Raw genomic sequence first — 12,477 nt, forward strand, 5'->3', positions numbered from 1 at the left:
GGGTGTGTAGGTTTTAGTCGTGTGGGGATGCCCCCTTACGGGGGCGTACGTGTCTTTTGGTATATTAGTCTGTCTGGTATATTGTTTGTCGGGGGTCGCAATTTTAAAGAAATGTATTCAAAAATAATGCAAATAACTGATAAATAAAGTAAAAACTTACCTGGGCATAACCCCGGCACAGATACCTGTAACAAAGATGCCGACGGCCTCTATGCTTAAGCCGGGGATTAGGACGGTGGTTAAGAGGAAAGAAAGGGATTCTTTCCAGGTAGCCTTAATAAAGGCAGGTAGATCTTGCTCGATGCAATGCACTTCACTTCACAATAAACACGTCCGCTCAGTTCGACCGCTCGCACGAGAATGTCATTTAAAGCGACAAAGAGAGAAGTATTGCGTTTAATAAGGTTCAGAGAAAGATAAAAAACAGAGACAACTTTTCCCTATCAATTCGGCTCTCTGGTTGGTACTCTGTGGTTGTTTATATACCATATAATATTTAATACTTCCCGCCAGTTTTTTGAAAGTGTAGAGTTCCACGACCTCCATCAGGTCAGGAGCTTGTGGAGAAATTACTGCACGTTCACTCGGTGCAAAAATAACGCACGCGTTCAGCCAGTGAAACATCCTATACGCGAAAAATTTGAACTGAATTTGTTATTTGTTCAGTGGAACATAAAATTGTACTTAGTGCGCACCAGTTTTACCAGTGGAAAACCCTATTAGGTTAGCTAAGATTTGTGGTAAAAGGAAAACAACTCATTTCTTTAGACACCTTCACCCTCGGCGAAGAAAAAACGCTGAGGGTGGTGATACGCGGAATACCTGCGGGTGTTTCGCCAAGTGAGGTCCAACTCGACCTCGCAAGACAAGGGTTCCCCGGCGCAATAGTGCACCGCATGGCGAGCCGTCAAAATAAACAGGAAATGCCCNCATTTTTTATGAAATACAAATATTATAAATGAAAATTAATGTCCACTAATGTACTTCGAAAGAAAAATCGTCACAAGAGTAAATTCTTCGTCAATTCGTCAATAACAATTTTTCTCCTTAAAAAATCATCACTTTGACGAAAAATCGTCACAGTTGGCAACACTGCTTACAATTTAGAAAAGAACAAAATACGTCCAGAGTGTCTAGATGTTAATACCGAACTTGCCTAAAGAGAACGCGTAGGAGGAAGGAAGAAGAAGACGATGTTAAATGAAAATTGAAAATATAACCTCATAAAGTTTTGTAAACAGAAGTAAATAATAAAATTTAACATATTTTCTTTATATATTCTGGTTATATAGATATATATCCATGGCTGCCCCACCGCAGGCCTTAGTCAACAGAAATAAAAAGCATTTCCTTGGAGTACCAGCCCCTTTAGGTTATGTTGCTGGTGTTGGAAGAGGGTAATTTTTCATAACTGAATTATATCCTTTTAAAATTTATATTACATATTATTATTTACAGCGCAACTGGATTTACCACACGATCTGATATTGGTCCAGCAAGAGATGCCAATGATGTATCGTAAGTAAATGTTCTTCATAAGTCATAAACATTTACCTTCAATTTTTCTTTTTTTAGGGATGATCGTCATGCTCCTCCAGCAGCAAAAAGAACTAAAAAGAAGGATGAGGAAGAAGAAAAGGAGGTAAATGTGAACATTTTCTTAAATTCGAATATTGGTAATTTAAATTGTAGGAGGAAGAGGATCTAAATGACTCTAATTATGACGAATTTAGTGGTTATGGAGGTTCTTTATTCTCAAAGGACCCTTACGATAAGGATGATGCTGAAGCGGATGCAATTTATGAAGCTATCGATAAACGAATGGATGAAAAACGTAAAGAGTACAGAGAAAAAAGGTTGCGCGAAGAATTGGAAAAGTATCGTCAAGAAAGACCAAAAATTCAGCAACAGTTCTCTGATTTGAAAAGAGATCTCGCTCAAGTTAGTGAAGAGGAATGGAAAAGTGTTCCTGAAGTTGGTGATGCAAGAAATAAGAAACAAAGAAATCCTAGAGCCGAGAAGTTTACTCCTCTCCCAGATAGTGTATTGTCCAGAAATCTTGGCGGTGACGCTGCGACATCACTTGATCCTAATTCTGGACTTGCTAGTATGGTTCCCGGAGTTACAACACCAGGTATGACTTAATAAGTTTTAACAAGAAAAAATTATTAAATTCAAATTTTAGGTATGCTCACCCCAACTGGGGATATGGATTTGAGAAAAATCGGACAGGCCCGAAACACCTTGATGAATGTCAAGTTATCTCAGGTTTCCGATTCGGTAACTGGCCAAACTGTCGTTGATCCCAAAGGTTACTTAACAGATCTGCAATCCATGATTCCTACTTATGGAGGGGATATAAACGACATTAAAAAAGCACGACTTTTGCTGAAATCCGTTAGAGAAACGAATCCTAATCATCCGCCAGCGTGGATCGCTAGTGCCCGTCTTGAAGAAGTCACCGGAAAAGTACAAGCAGCCAGGAATCTGATTATGAAAGGGTGTGAAGTGAACCCTCAGAGTGAAGATCTATGGTTGGAAGCAGCTAGGTTGAATCCAGCCGATACAGCAAAAGCCGTCATTGCTCAAGCCGCTAGACACATTCCTACTTCGGTAAGTTTTTAAATCTATATTATATTTTTTATGCAGGCTCTCATGAAGTGGCTTATCCTCATAATGTATGCTATTTCACGAGAGATGTCCAGTCCTGTCACTAGTTCATCAACAATTTCTAAATTTTCTTCATTTGCCTGTAATATATAGCTTGTTCCACATATCTTCCACAGTGTTCTTGTAATTTATTGATGATATTGCAGAAAACAATTACTCCGCAAGCTAGTGACCCGACTGGCATTGAATTATACGTATCGTAAAATTCTTAACTGTCACGCTATACCATTCCACGTTCATTCATCTTTGTAGGTTAGGATCTGGATCAAAGCCGCAGACTTGGAAACAGAAACTAAGGCCAAACGGAGAGTATTCAGGAAAGCTCTAGAACACATTCCTAATTCGGTACGTCTGTGGAAAGCGGCTGTTGAATTGGAAAATCCAGAAGATGCCAGGATCCTATTATCTCGAGCTGTAGAATGCTGTCCTACTGCCGTAGAATTGTGGCTGGCCCTAGCAAGGTTGGAGACATACGAAAATGCACGGAAAGTTCTTAACAAAGCTAGAGAGAACATTCCCACCGATAAACAAATCTGGACAACAGCTGCAAAACTGGAAGAAGCTAATGGTAATTATAAACTTTAAAGTTATTCTGACGTATATTTAAATTTTTTTTTTAGGCAATCATCACATGGTTGAAAAAATCATAGAGAGGGCAATCAGTTCTTTGAGCGCAAACGGTGTGGAAATCAACAGAGAGCAGTGGTTCAAAGAAGCGATCGAAAGCGAAAAGGGGGGTCACGTTCACTGCTGTCGGGCCATCGTTAAAGCCATCATAAGTTACGGGGTGGAACCCGAAGACCAGAAGCACACTTGGATGGAAGACGCCGACAATGTAAGGCCTTTGATAGTCCCACTTCGCATTAAAATCAGATCTGTATTTCATTTTTAGTGTATTAATCAAGGAGCATATGAGTGTGCTAGGGCTGTGTACAATATAGCCCTGGTTACTTTCCCCGGCAAGAAGTCGATTTGGTTGAGAGCTGCCTACCTAGAGAAGAACCACGGTACGAGGGAGAGTCTGGAGAGTCTTCTTCAGAGAGCTGTGGCCCACTGTCCGAAAAATGAAGTAAGTTTAGAACACTCATACACACTCCGGCTATTAAGTTTTAAGACTTATTTTATTGTGGTGATGTACGTGGCGCTATCTATGTGCGGTCAACGGAATTACACGGAGGGAAGGGTTTCGACCATGGAAACGTATCAACTGTTACAAACGGCATATGTGAGGAGGGGTGTTTCACATCCGACTGTGTTCCTGGTTCCTGTGGTTCGAGAGGTTTCGTGATGGCCGAGACAGCATGCACGATGACGTGAGGATGGGGTGTCCCCGCACAAGCCGAACGAAATAAAAACATCGAAGTTGTATGAAAGTCTGATCATCAATCAATCAAAATGTTGACGGATGACCGATTAGAGCGCACAGCTGCAATGTTTTCATTCGTTTGGCTTGTGAGGGGACTTCCCGTCCTCTTGTCGTTGTGCACACTGTTTTAATAATCACGAAACCTTCCAAATCACTGCAACACAAAAAGATGCTATACACACTCCTCGCCAACAGTTGAGAAAAGTTAGTGAAAAATTGGCCACTGTGGTTATACAGGGTGGCCAAATGAAAACGAAACTGCGTCAAGATTGTAGAAAAACGATCAGACCCGTCGATTTTAGATTAAAGGGGGACATTCTTTGCTGGTATTTCTGATTCGGCCACTTTCACCCCCAAGCAAGAGTAAGCATCACCCCAAAATATTTAAATGGCATTGGGGGTTGAATAATATTTCTTTTGAAAGCTCTTACGATTCTCTTTACAACAGACTTCAAATTTTATAATTCCGCCCAATACTTATTAAGTTGAAACTTATGTACAAACAATTAGTAACGGTAAAAATGTCAGTCATTCGAGTTAAGTACGCCAATGGTATAAATTTAGTATTTCTTGCGTTACATTGGTTTTTGGCGATTTGTTATCAATTTCGTAAAAAAAGACACAATTGTAAAAAACAGAACTGAATACTATACACACACAAAATGAACATAAAATTAGTAGATTCCAAATTATTTTCTAGTATTATTTGGAAGCGTTGGTTGGTAGTTTATTTAATTGTGTTTTTGAAAATTAAACTCTATGGTTTATTTCATTGCGGAAAGGGTAGATATCATTTCGCTTTACTTTATGAACAATAAATGTGCGAATAGAACAGCTCAGCTATTTAATGAACAACATGAAGATCGACATGTCAGGAGGAAGTATGTTCTAGAGTTAGTAAAAAAATTTCAAGAGACAGGGAACGTAGCTAATAAAAAACGAGAAATTGAAAAACCTATAGTTAATGAAGCTAGTGAAGTTGCAGTTTTGGGACAAGTTCAACTTGATCCTACATTAAGTACGAGCCAGCTGGCATCTGTGTCTGGGATCAATCGAACTAGCATACAAACCATTTTGAAGAAGAATAAATTCCATCCATACAAAATATATTTAGTCCAGGAACTTCATGAGGATGATTATGACCGCCATTTGCAATTTTGTGAAATAATGAGTGAGCGAGCAGGGAACGATCCATAGTTTCTTTTTAACATCTGATTTTCTGATGAATGCAGTTTTTTTCTTGAACGGGACGGTAAATTGTCACAATTGCTGCTATTGGTATGGCTCAACCCCAAGAGTTCTTCACGAGGTGCATACACAGCAACCAGAAAAATTAAATGTATGGGCTGGAATTTTCGGTGACCGGTTGGTGGGTCCTTTTTTTCTACCTGGTAATTTCACTGGCCAAATGTATTTGCAATTTCTGGAAGACGCTATTGACCCTGCCTTGACTGATAACTATTGAGAATGTTCCAGAGTATGATGAAGATAATTTGATTTTTCAACAGGACAGTGCTCCTCCGCATTATGCGTTAATTGTCCGTCAGTATTTGGACCAACGTTTTCTATGGAATTGAATTGGGAGAAGAGCCAGCATTGAGTGGCCTTCATGATCACCGAATTTATCGCCCCTTGATTTCTTTTTGTGGGGATACCTAAAAAGTAATATCTATAAAACATAGCCAGCATCGTTGGAAGATTTGCGTCAAAGAATCATCGACGAATGCCGTTGAATCACTCCGGAAATGCTTCGGAAAGTGCGTGAACGTTTCGAACAAAATCTTCATTCTTGTATGGAAGCGGGTGGTCATCAGTTTGAACATTTAATCAATTAAGTAGTAAGCAACTAAGCATAATTTAAATTTTAAAATGTAAATTTCTTTCAAAGTATTGGGCGGAATTATAAAATTTAAAGTCTGTTGTAAAGAGAATTGTAAGAGCTCTCAAAAGAAATATTACTCAACCCCCAATGCCATTTAAATATTTTGGGGTGATGCTTACCCTTGCTTGGGGGGTGAAAGTAGCGGAGTCAAAAATACCAGCAAAGAATGTCCCCTTTAATCCAAAATCGACGGGTCTGAGAGTTTTACTACATCTTTAAGCAGTTCCCGAAAATGGCTCTGTTTCGTTTTCATTTGGCCACCCTGTAATTGGAATACATGCGAAATTAACATAATTTTTGTTTATTTAGGTGTTATGGCTTATGGGGGCGAAAAGCAAGTGGTTAGCTGGTGACGTCCCAGCAGCCAGAGGTATCTTGTCGTTGGCTTTCCAGGCCAACCCGAATAGTGAAGAGATCTGGTTGGCTGCCGTGAAATTGGAGTCGGAAAATAAAGAATACGAAAGGGCTAGAAGGCTCCTGGCCAAAGCTAGAGGTACGATGTAGCAGTTATAAATCAGTGACGTAAAAATATAATCATTATATTTTTAGGTTCTGCTCCTACTCCCCGAGTAATGATGAAAAGTGCGAAACTCGAATGGTCTTTGGACGATTTAGACGCGTCCTTACTACTTCTAGACGAAGCGCTTAAAGTGTTCCCAGATTTTGCCAAGTTATGGATGATGGTTGGGCAGATTCACGAACAACGCAAAGATATGTCGAAAGCTTTCGATGCATACAATTCTGGGGTACAATTCTTTTAAAAATCGTTCTAACATTTAAACTTCTATTATTCCTTTGCAGATAAAGAAATGTCCCAATTCGATTCCCTTATGGTTATTACTGTCAAAACTAGAAGAGAAGCGCGGACAGTTGATAAAAGCACGTTCTGTATTAGAAAGGGCACGACTAAAGAATCCCAAAAACGATCATTTGTGGTTAGAGGCCATACGAATCGAAATCAGAGCCGGTATGAAGGATATCGCCAATGCCATGATGGCCAAGGCTCTCCAGGAGTGTCCTACGTCTGGTATTTTGTGGGCAGAGTCAATTTTTATGGAGCCTAGACCGCAACGGAAAACTAAATCGGTAAGTCTTACCCAATCATACAAGTTTTCACTAAAAAATATTTAATCTACACTTTTCCTTTTAGGTTGACGCTCTGAAGAAATGCGAACACGATCCGCACGTTTTACTAGCAGTAAGCAAACTATTTTGGTCTGAGAGGAAAATCGGGAAGTGCCGAGAGTGGTTCCAAAGAACCTTGAAGATCGAACCGGACCTTGGCGATGCTTGGGCTCATTGGTATCGTTTTGAACAGCTGCACGGTACCAAAGAACAACAGGAGGAGGTTAAAGAGAGGTGTCTAGCCGCCGAGCCCCATCATGGAGAGTTGTGGTGTTCCGTTTCGAAGGAAATCAAAAACGTGGGACTTAATACCGAGCAGACACTGACAGCAGTCGCTAGAGAAGTACCGATACCTGTTTAAAATAGATATAGTAGTTTAAATATAGCTGATAAAATACTTTAAGGATTTTTTATTGTTTACTTCAATATATTAGTAAAGAATGAGGATTTTCTTTCTTTATGTTGAGGCAAATTTGGATAATAAAATTATCTAATATTTAAGAGATCCTTTTTTTGGTAACAATTTTTGCAGCTATTCTATTTTTTCAAATTTATCACACTTGCTTCATTCATACAAACTATCACTCGAAATGTCCACCATTTGCGCATGCTGTTTTATTTTATGAAGTATAATCACAATCTAATTGCCTGATTAGTTAATCAAACCTTAATCAAGACTCAAAGTACCGGGCCTAAGAACCAAGTTAAGATGGCCCTATAAAAAATAGGCAAGCAACAATACATTTTTATAGATTTTATTACACATATTGTCTAAATATGAATTAATGCACAAATGATAGACTTTCCTCCATTCTATCGCAAATTTTCTATAAAATTGACAGATTAAAACTCAAATTACTTTTAGTTGTAAAGAAATTTGTAATTTGCCGCTTTTGACCAAGCGGCATCGTAAATTACAAATTTCTTTACACCAAAAAGTAATTTGAGTTTTAATCTAAGTCAATTTTATAGAAAATCTGCGTTAAAATGGGGGCATCTGTTATTTGTGCATAAATTCAAACTGTAATAAAATCTATAAAAATGTATTGCTGGTTGCCTTTTTGCTATATTGCTCTCTTAATAAAATTACCTTTGCCATCTGTAGCAAACTAGCCAAAATTTAAGTAAGTAAATTGAAAATCCGGCGCGTCTGCTGTGATTTTCCGTACAAAAAGATCGTTGTGAAGGGTACTAAAACGAGCGAGATTTGACAAAGAAGAGCGAGAGAGTGAATTTGAGATAAAAAGAGTGCGATCTCGCTCGATTGAGCGAGCTGCGGCAATAGTGCTGATGCCTATATTTTTATCTCATTTTACATCAACTCCGCTCTATTTTTGATCTGTACATTTTATGACTCCAGTGAAATTTGATGTGATATTTCAAGTAATACATAGTGGTGAAGAACAGCATAAGTGGGCAATTAAATTGAATTGAATGACTTTTCCTATATTTTCAAAATTTTGAAAATTTTATTTGTCGAGTTCCACGTCAGGTGCCACAAATTAAAAACCATGTATTTTAGACAATATATACAGCATAACATATGCCAGCGAAAGGTATTTTTGAATCTGATACACATACAGGGTATTCAGATGTGAACATCCTTGACAAATCTTTATTCATTGAACATCTTATAGAACCATGTTCCATATTGATCGTGCCACTACACAGACTCTTTGTAATTTTGCTTGGAATAATTATTTTCTGATATCCTATTGTGGATTTTTTAAGGAAAATCTAAACATGGTTTAACGGGTTTCGTAGCGGCCTGGAAAACCGGGAGTTCATTATTCTTCATAAAAAACAGGGAATAGTCAGGGAATTTTAAAAGTATTCATGAAATTCAAGGAATTTGATGTTTGCAATTTCGTGAAAGCTGGCTCTGGGTTCTTGAAAAAGAAAACTATTTATGTTATCGAAACCTTTATAAGAGGTTATTTGGATATAAAAAAGATTATGGAGTCCAGTCTAGAAAAAGTTTAATGCTTAAATACCAAATTAGTAAAAATTAACTACACTACAAGTGACTTGGATTTTTTTTATAAGTAGAGTTCGGGGTTTTCGTCGGCTAGTCATAGGCGTGTTCATCGTAAACAAATAAATAAACGGGTAGGTATAAATAAAAATAAATAAATTTGCGTACTTTATCAGCGAAAGGTCGTTTTTTACCCTGTGACGCGTTCGATATTATTAGAATATTAAAACACGTATATACGAAGCAAACGCAAAACCAATAACTACCATTATTACCGGTTTTGCACGATACGCTGTAGCGCAAGGCCGACGCGACGGCTATGATCATCCGACCGAGTCCCGAACTCTATAACCCGGGGAATTTTATATTATTTTTGAACTATGAACCCTGATTAGTTCAGCATCAATTAAAACACTACAACTCAAGATTAATTAATTTTTTTTATGAAATTTAAAATATTTGTACATTTTTCATTCCATTAAAAAATTTAGTAAACCTTAAAGCACTTGAAAATTCTAAAGTAACATTGAGAAAAGTTTTGAAAATCATCGTTATCTTTTCTCGTAACGCTATACCTCCTCAAAAAAAATCATAGCAGATCACTTAGTGGCGTCATACCATGGCACGTGATTCTGTAGATACATGCTGTATATGTATGAGTAATCATGGATAATGTACAACACAATAAAATTTGAAAGGAGTTACCTAGATCAAATCTGAACACTGATTATTCAGCAGCTATTATGCTTTTCGTTTATTAAAATCGAGAAAAATTTGGGAGATCTTATAAAAGATATATAAATCTTTATAAAAATGATTTATATTTGTAATAAGGTAATTTTTACAATATAACTAACTCTGACAAAAAAAGAGTTGAGCTTTATAAAAATGCAACTATAAATATAAAATTATATTGAAAAACCTACAATTTTATTTCGTAGTAACATAAATAAAAATGAAATGAATATAATGGAACTTACAATCAAAGAAAATGCTTTTTTCATGTTAGAAATATTTCTTTTAAATATTTTGGCCTTCACATTTGCATCCTAGGAAAACAGTTGCTATCGAACCCAACGATCCAAAAAATATGTGAAAAAAAATCAAAAACGATATTGTGGAAATGGCAAAATTTCTATTAATACTCATGTAAGCGCATAATAACTTAGAGACCATGTTTTACAGTAGAAAAACACTTTTTTCCACTGAAAAACATATCCGACTAAATAAAAAGAAATCTGTTGGGCTCAATGCTCTCAGAAGTGTTAATCATCGTTTTCGTAGTTTATGTGGTAAATTTGAAGACATCAGTTGTCGGTTTTGTTGTGCCTACGTTGCAGAGCGGCAGCCAAATCCTGTTGGAGAGCCTGTTGCTGGCGGCTTTCCGTTAAAGGCTGAATGGACCTTAGGCTATTTACTATATCTTTAGTTTTGCTAAAGTAGATACCGTTAAGTGTGGTTCGGATTTTATTTTCCATCTCCTCCACCATCCTGCCGATATTAGCAATGTGGGGGTTACTTTCGTTTACCGATGCATCTTGTTCTATCTGAAATACCGATTTATTTGATTCTTATATTAAAGACGATATGACCAACTCACCTGCCTAGTTAAACTACCGCCAAGATTCATCGTTCCGGAACCTTGTTTATTAGTTTGAAGCCACAGCATGGCAGTCGAGGTCATTTTGTAGTGGGAAGTACGGCCCGAACTCTTCTCTTGAACTTCCACCACGTGTAAGGAATCCCAGCAACCCTTAATTTTCTTACTTCCGTCCCCCGTTTTCTTTATTAATATCACACCTGAAAAGCGGCTGCTTATATTTCCTGTATGATGGTGCGATTAGAAAAAAATAAAAAACGTAAATTATACCGGCAAAACCGTGGTCTAGGTCCCAAAAATAAACCGAGGACACTCCTCCCTCGAAATACATTTCCCTGTATTGATCAAATGCTTTATTGGCATCTAGCTCCAGTTTCCTTAAACGTTCCGAAGGCATTGAACCATCTTCCAATGGGGGGTAATATGTATTAGACCAAGGAGACCTACGATATTTTGTATATTAAAGGAATTAAATAGAAAAATATTTATTAAACATAATATAAGAAGCATTAGAGCATAAAATTTATTTTTATTTTCGATAACGATCATCAAATTAAGATAAGCTGTACTGTTTAATTGCAGAAATCAACAACTTCAATCAAGTACCCTGATTACGATAATCCTCAAATTACTCATTGTATTGCATGTGTGAAATGAATATTTCTTGTATTTTTTTAAACAATTTTCTGTATTCCAAAATGATATAATACTGATATCTCTATAATACTTTTTTTATGATATATAAAAACGAGGTATTAGATAAGCATAAAACGTTTAATCAAAATATTAAAAAAGGGTGTAAATAAAATTATCTCTAATCTATTAATGTTACACCTAGGATTTCCTGAAAGTGGTTAATTAAATTTTCATAACACTCAGACTCACCTGTATGAGTCACCATCTCTATTATAATCACACAGTAAATAATCCTTTCCAGTTTCTCTATCTTTTGCGATTTTTAAAGGCTGATCTACTGAAGACAGTAGGTCCTCACACAAACTGGGTACTAAATCTATTAAATCACTTAAATTTTTCTCTATTTGCTGAGGGGGCAAGCGCCGCATAAGATCCAGTGCACAGTCAAACTGATCTCCCTGTAAATTAATCAGCAGCATAAATCATACGTAAAAATTATATCGTTATCGGTTCAATTTCATTTAAACAAACAAATATATTTATATATTTAGAACAGTGGGTGTGACATTTTTTGAATACATTTTTTAACATTGTTTAACTAAGGTGTTTACTTAGAGATAACTAAATGAGTGATTATTTATGAAAGTATCAGACTTACCATGTTTAATTTATTTGTTAATAATTGTTATAAAAAAAACTAATAAGTATTTTTGGTTGACGTTTGTCAACGTAGAACTAGAAGCGGTTGAGTTGACGTTTTTGACAATTCGTTGGTTAGGGTTTTTGTGTAGAAGTTTTAGAGGAATATGTTGGTACAATTGGTTGCCTGAGTACGTTCAAAAACACTACAAGTATATAAAGAGCAATAATGGGTAAACCGAGGGTAACGTAGTGCATCTATAGTGATTGACATTTATGTGCGGAGTCATTGGCGTAACTAAGAAATTTAAAAATAATTTGTATTAAATATGTTAAATAAACAATCAACGTCTAATCATTGGCCGTAGAAATTAAATAATATATTCAAGGGCTTTATTCCATTGTAAGTTAAAAGATATTTAAACATACATACCTATATCATTTTGTAGTGTTTCAAATAATTACGTTTATCAATGAAAAGTGTGCCATATTTTGATTTCAAGATTGTTTTTGTCACTCAAAAGCAATATTGTGCAGTCTATGGCTGAATTTGAAAAAATTCGTAAACGTTTTTATTTTGTGTT

The 12,477-nt window shown here is 36.6% G+C and overlaps 2 protein-coding genes across 2 annotated transcripts; one reads left to right on the forward strand and one right to left on the reverse strand.

Annotated features, from left to right (window-relative positions):
• The first annotated feature begins 1,302 nt into the window (after nucleotides 1-1,302).
• LOC108911580 (pre-mRNA-processing factor 6) lies at nucleotides 1,303-7,505 on the forward strand. The gene is made up of 12 exons (XM_018716556.1): nucleotides 1,303-1,397; nucleotides 1,459-1,518; nucleotides 1,576-1,642; nucleotides 1,693-2,134; nucleotides 2,186-2,613; nucleotides 2,923-3,238; nucleotides 3,291-3,505; nucleotides 3,563-3,739; nucleotides 6,228-6,411; nucleotides 6,468-6,664; nucleotides 6,720-7,004; nucleotides 7,069-7,505. Exons 1-12 carry the CDS (start codon nucleotides 1,303-1,305, stop codon nucleotides 7,402-7,404), a joined length of 2,802 nt encoding a protein of 933 aa, XP_018572072.1. The 3' UTR covers nucleotides 7,405-7,505.
• Nucleotides 7,506-9,915: 2,410 nt separating this feature from the next.
• Nucleotides 9,916-12,020, reverse strand: LOC108911581 (F-actin-capping protein subunit beta). The gene is made up of 5 exons (XM_018716557.1): nucleotides 11,913-12,020; nucleotides 11,504-11,712; nucleotides 10,889-11,061; nucleotides 10,619-10,818; nucleotides 9,916-10,565 (listed from the first exon to the last, which is right to left on the reverse strand). Exons 1-5 carry the CDS (start codon nucleotides 11,913-11,915, stop codon nucleotides 10,326-10,328), a joined length of 825 nt encoding a protein of 274 aa, XP_018572073.1. The 5' UTR covers nucleotides 11,916-12,020; the 3' UTR covers nucleotides 9,916-10,325.
• Between the last annotated feature and the right edge of the window lie 457 nt (nucleotides 12,021-12,477).

The sequence above is a fragment of the Anoplophora glabripennis genome, unplaced genomic scaffold (genome assembly GCF_000390285.2).
Source record: "Anoplophora glabripennis isolate ALB-LARVAE unplaced genomic scaffold, Agla_2.0 scaffold525, whole genome shotgun sequence".
NCBI lineage: Eukaryota > Metazoa > Arthropoda > Insecta > Coleoptera > Cerambycidae > Anoplophora > Anoplophora glabripennis.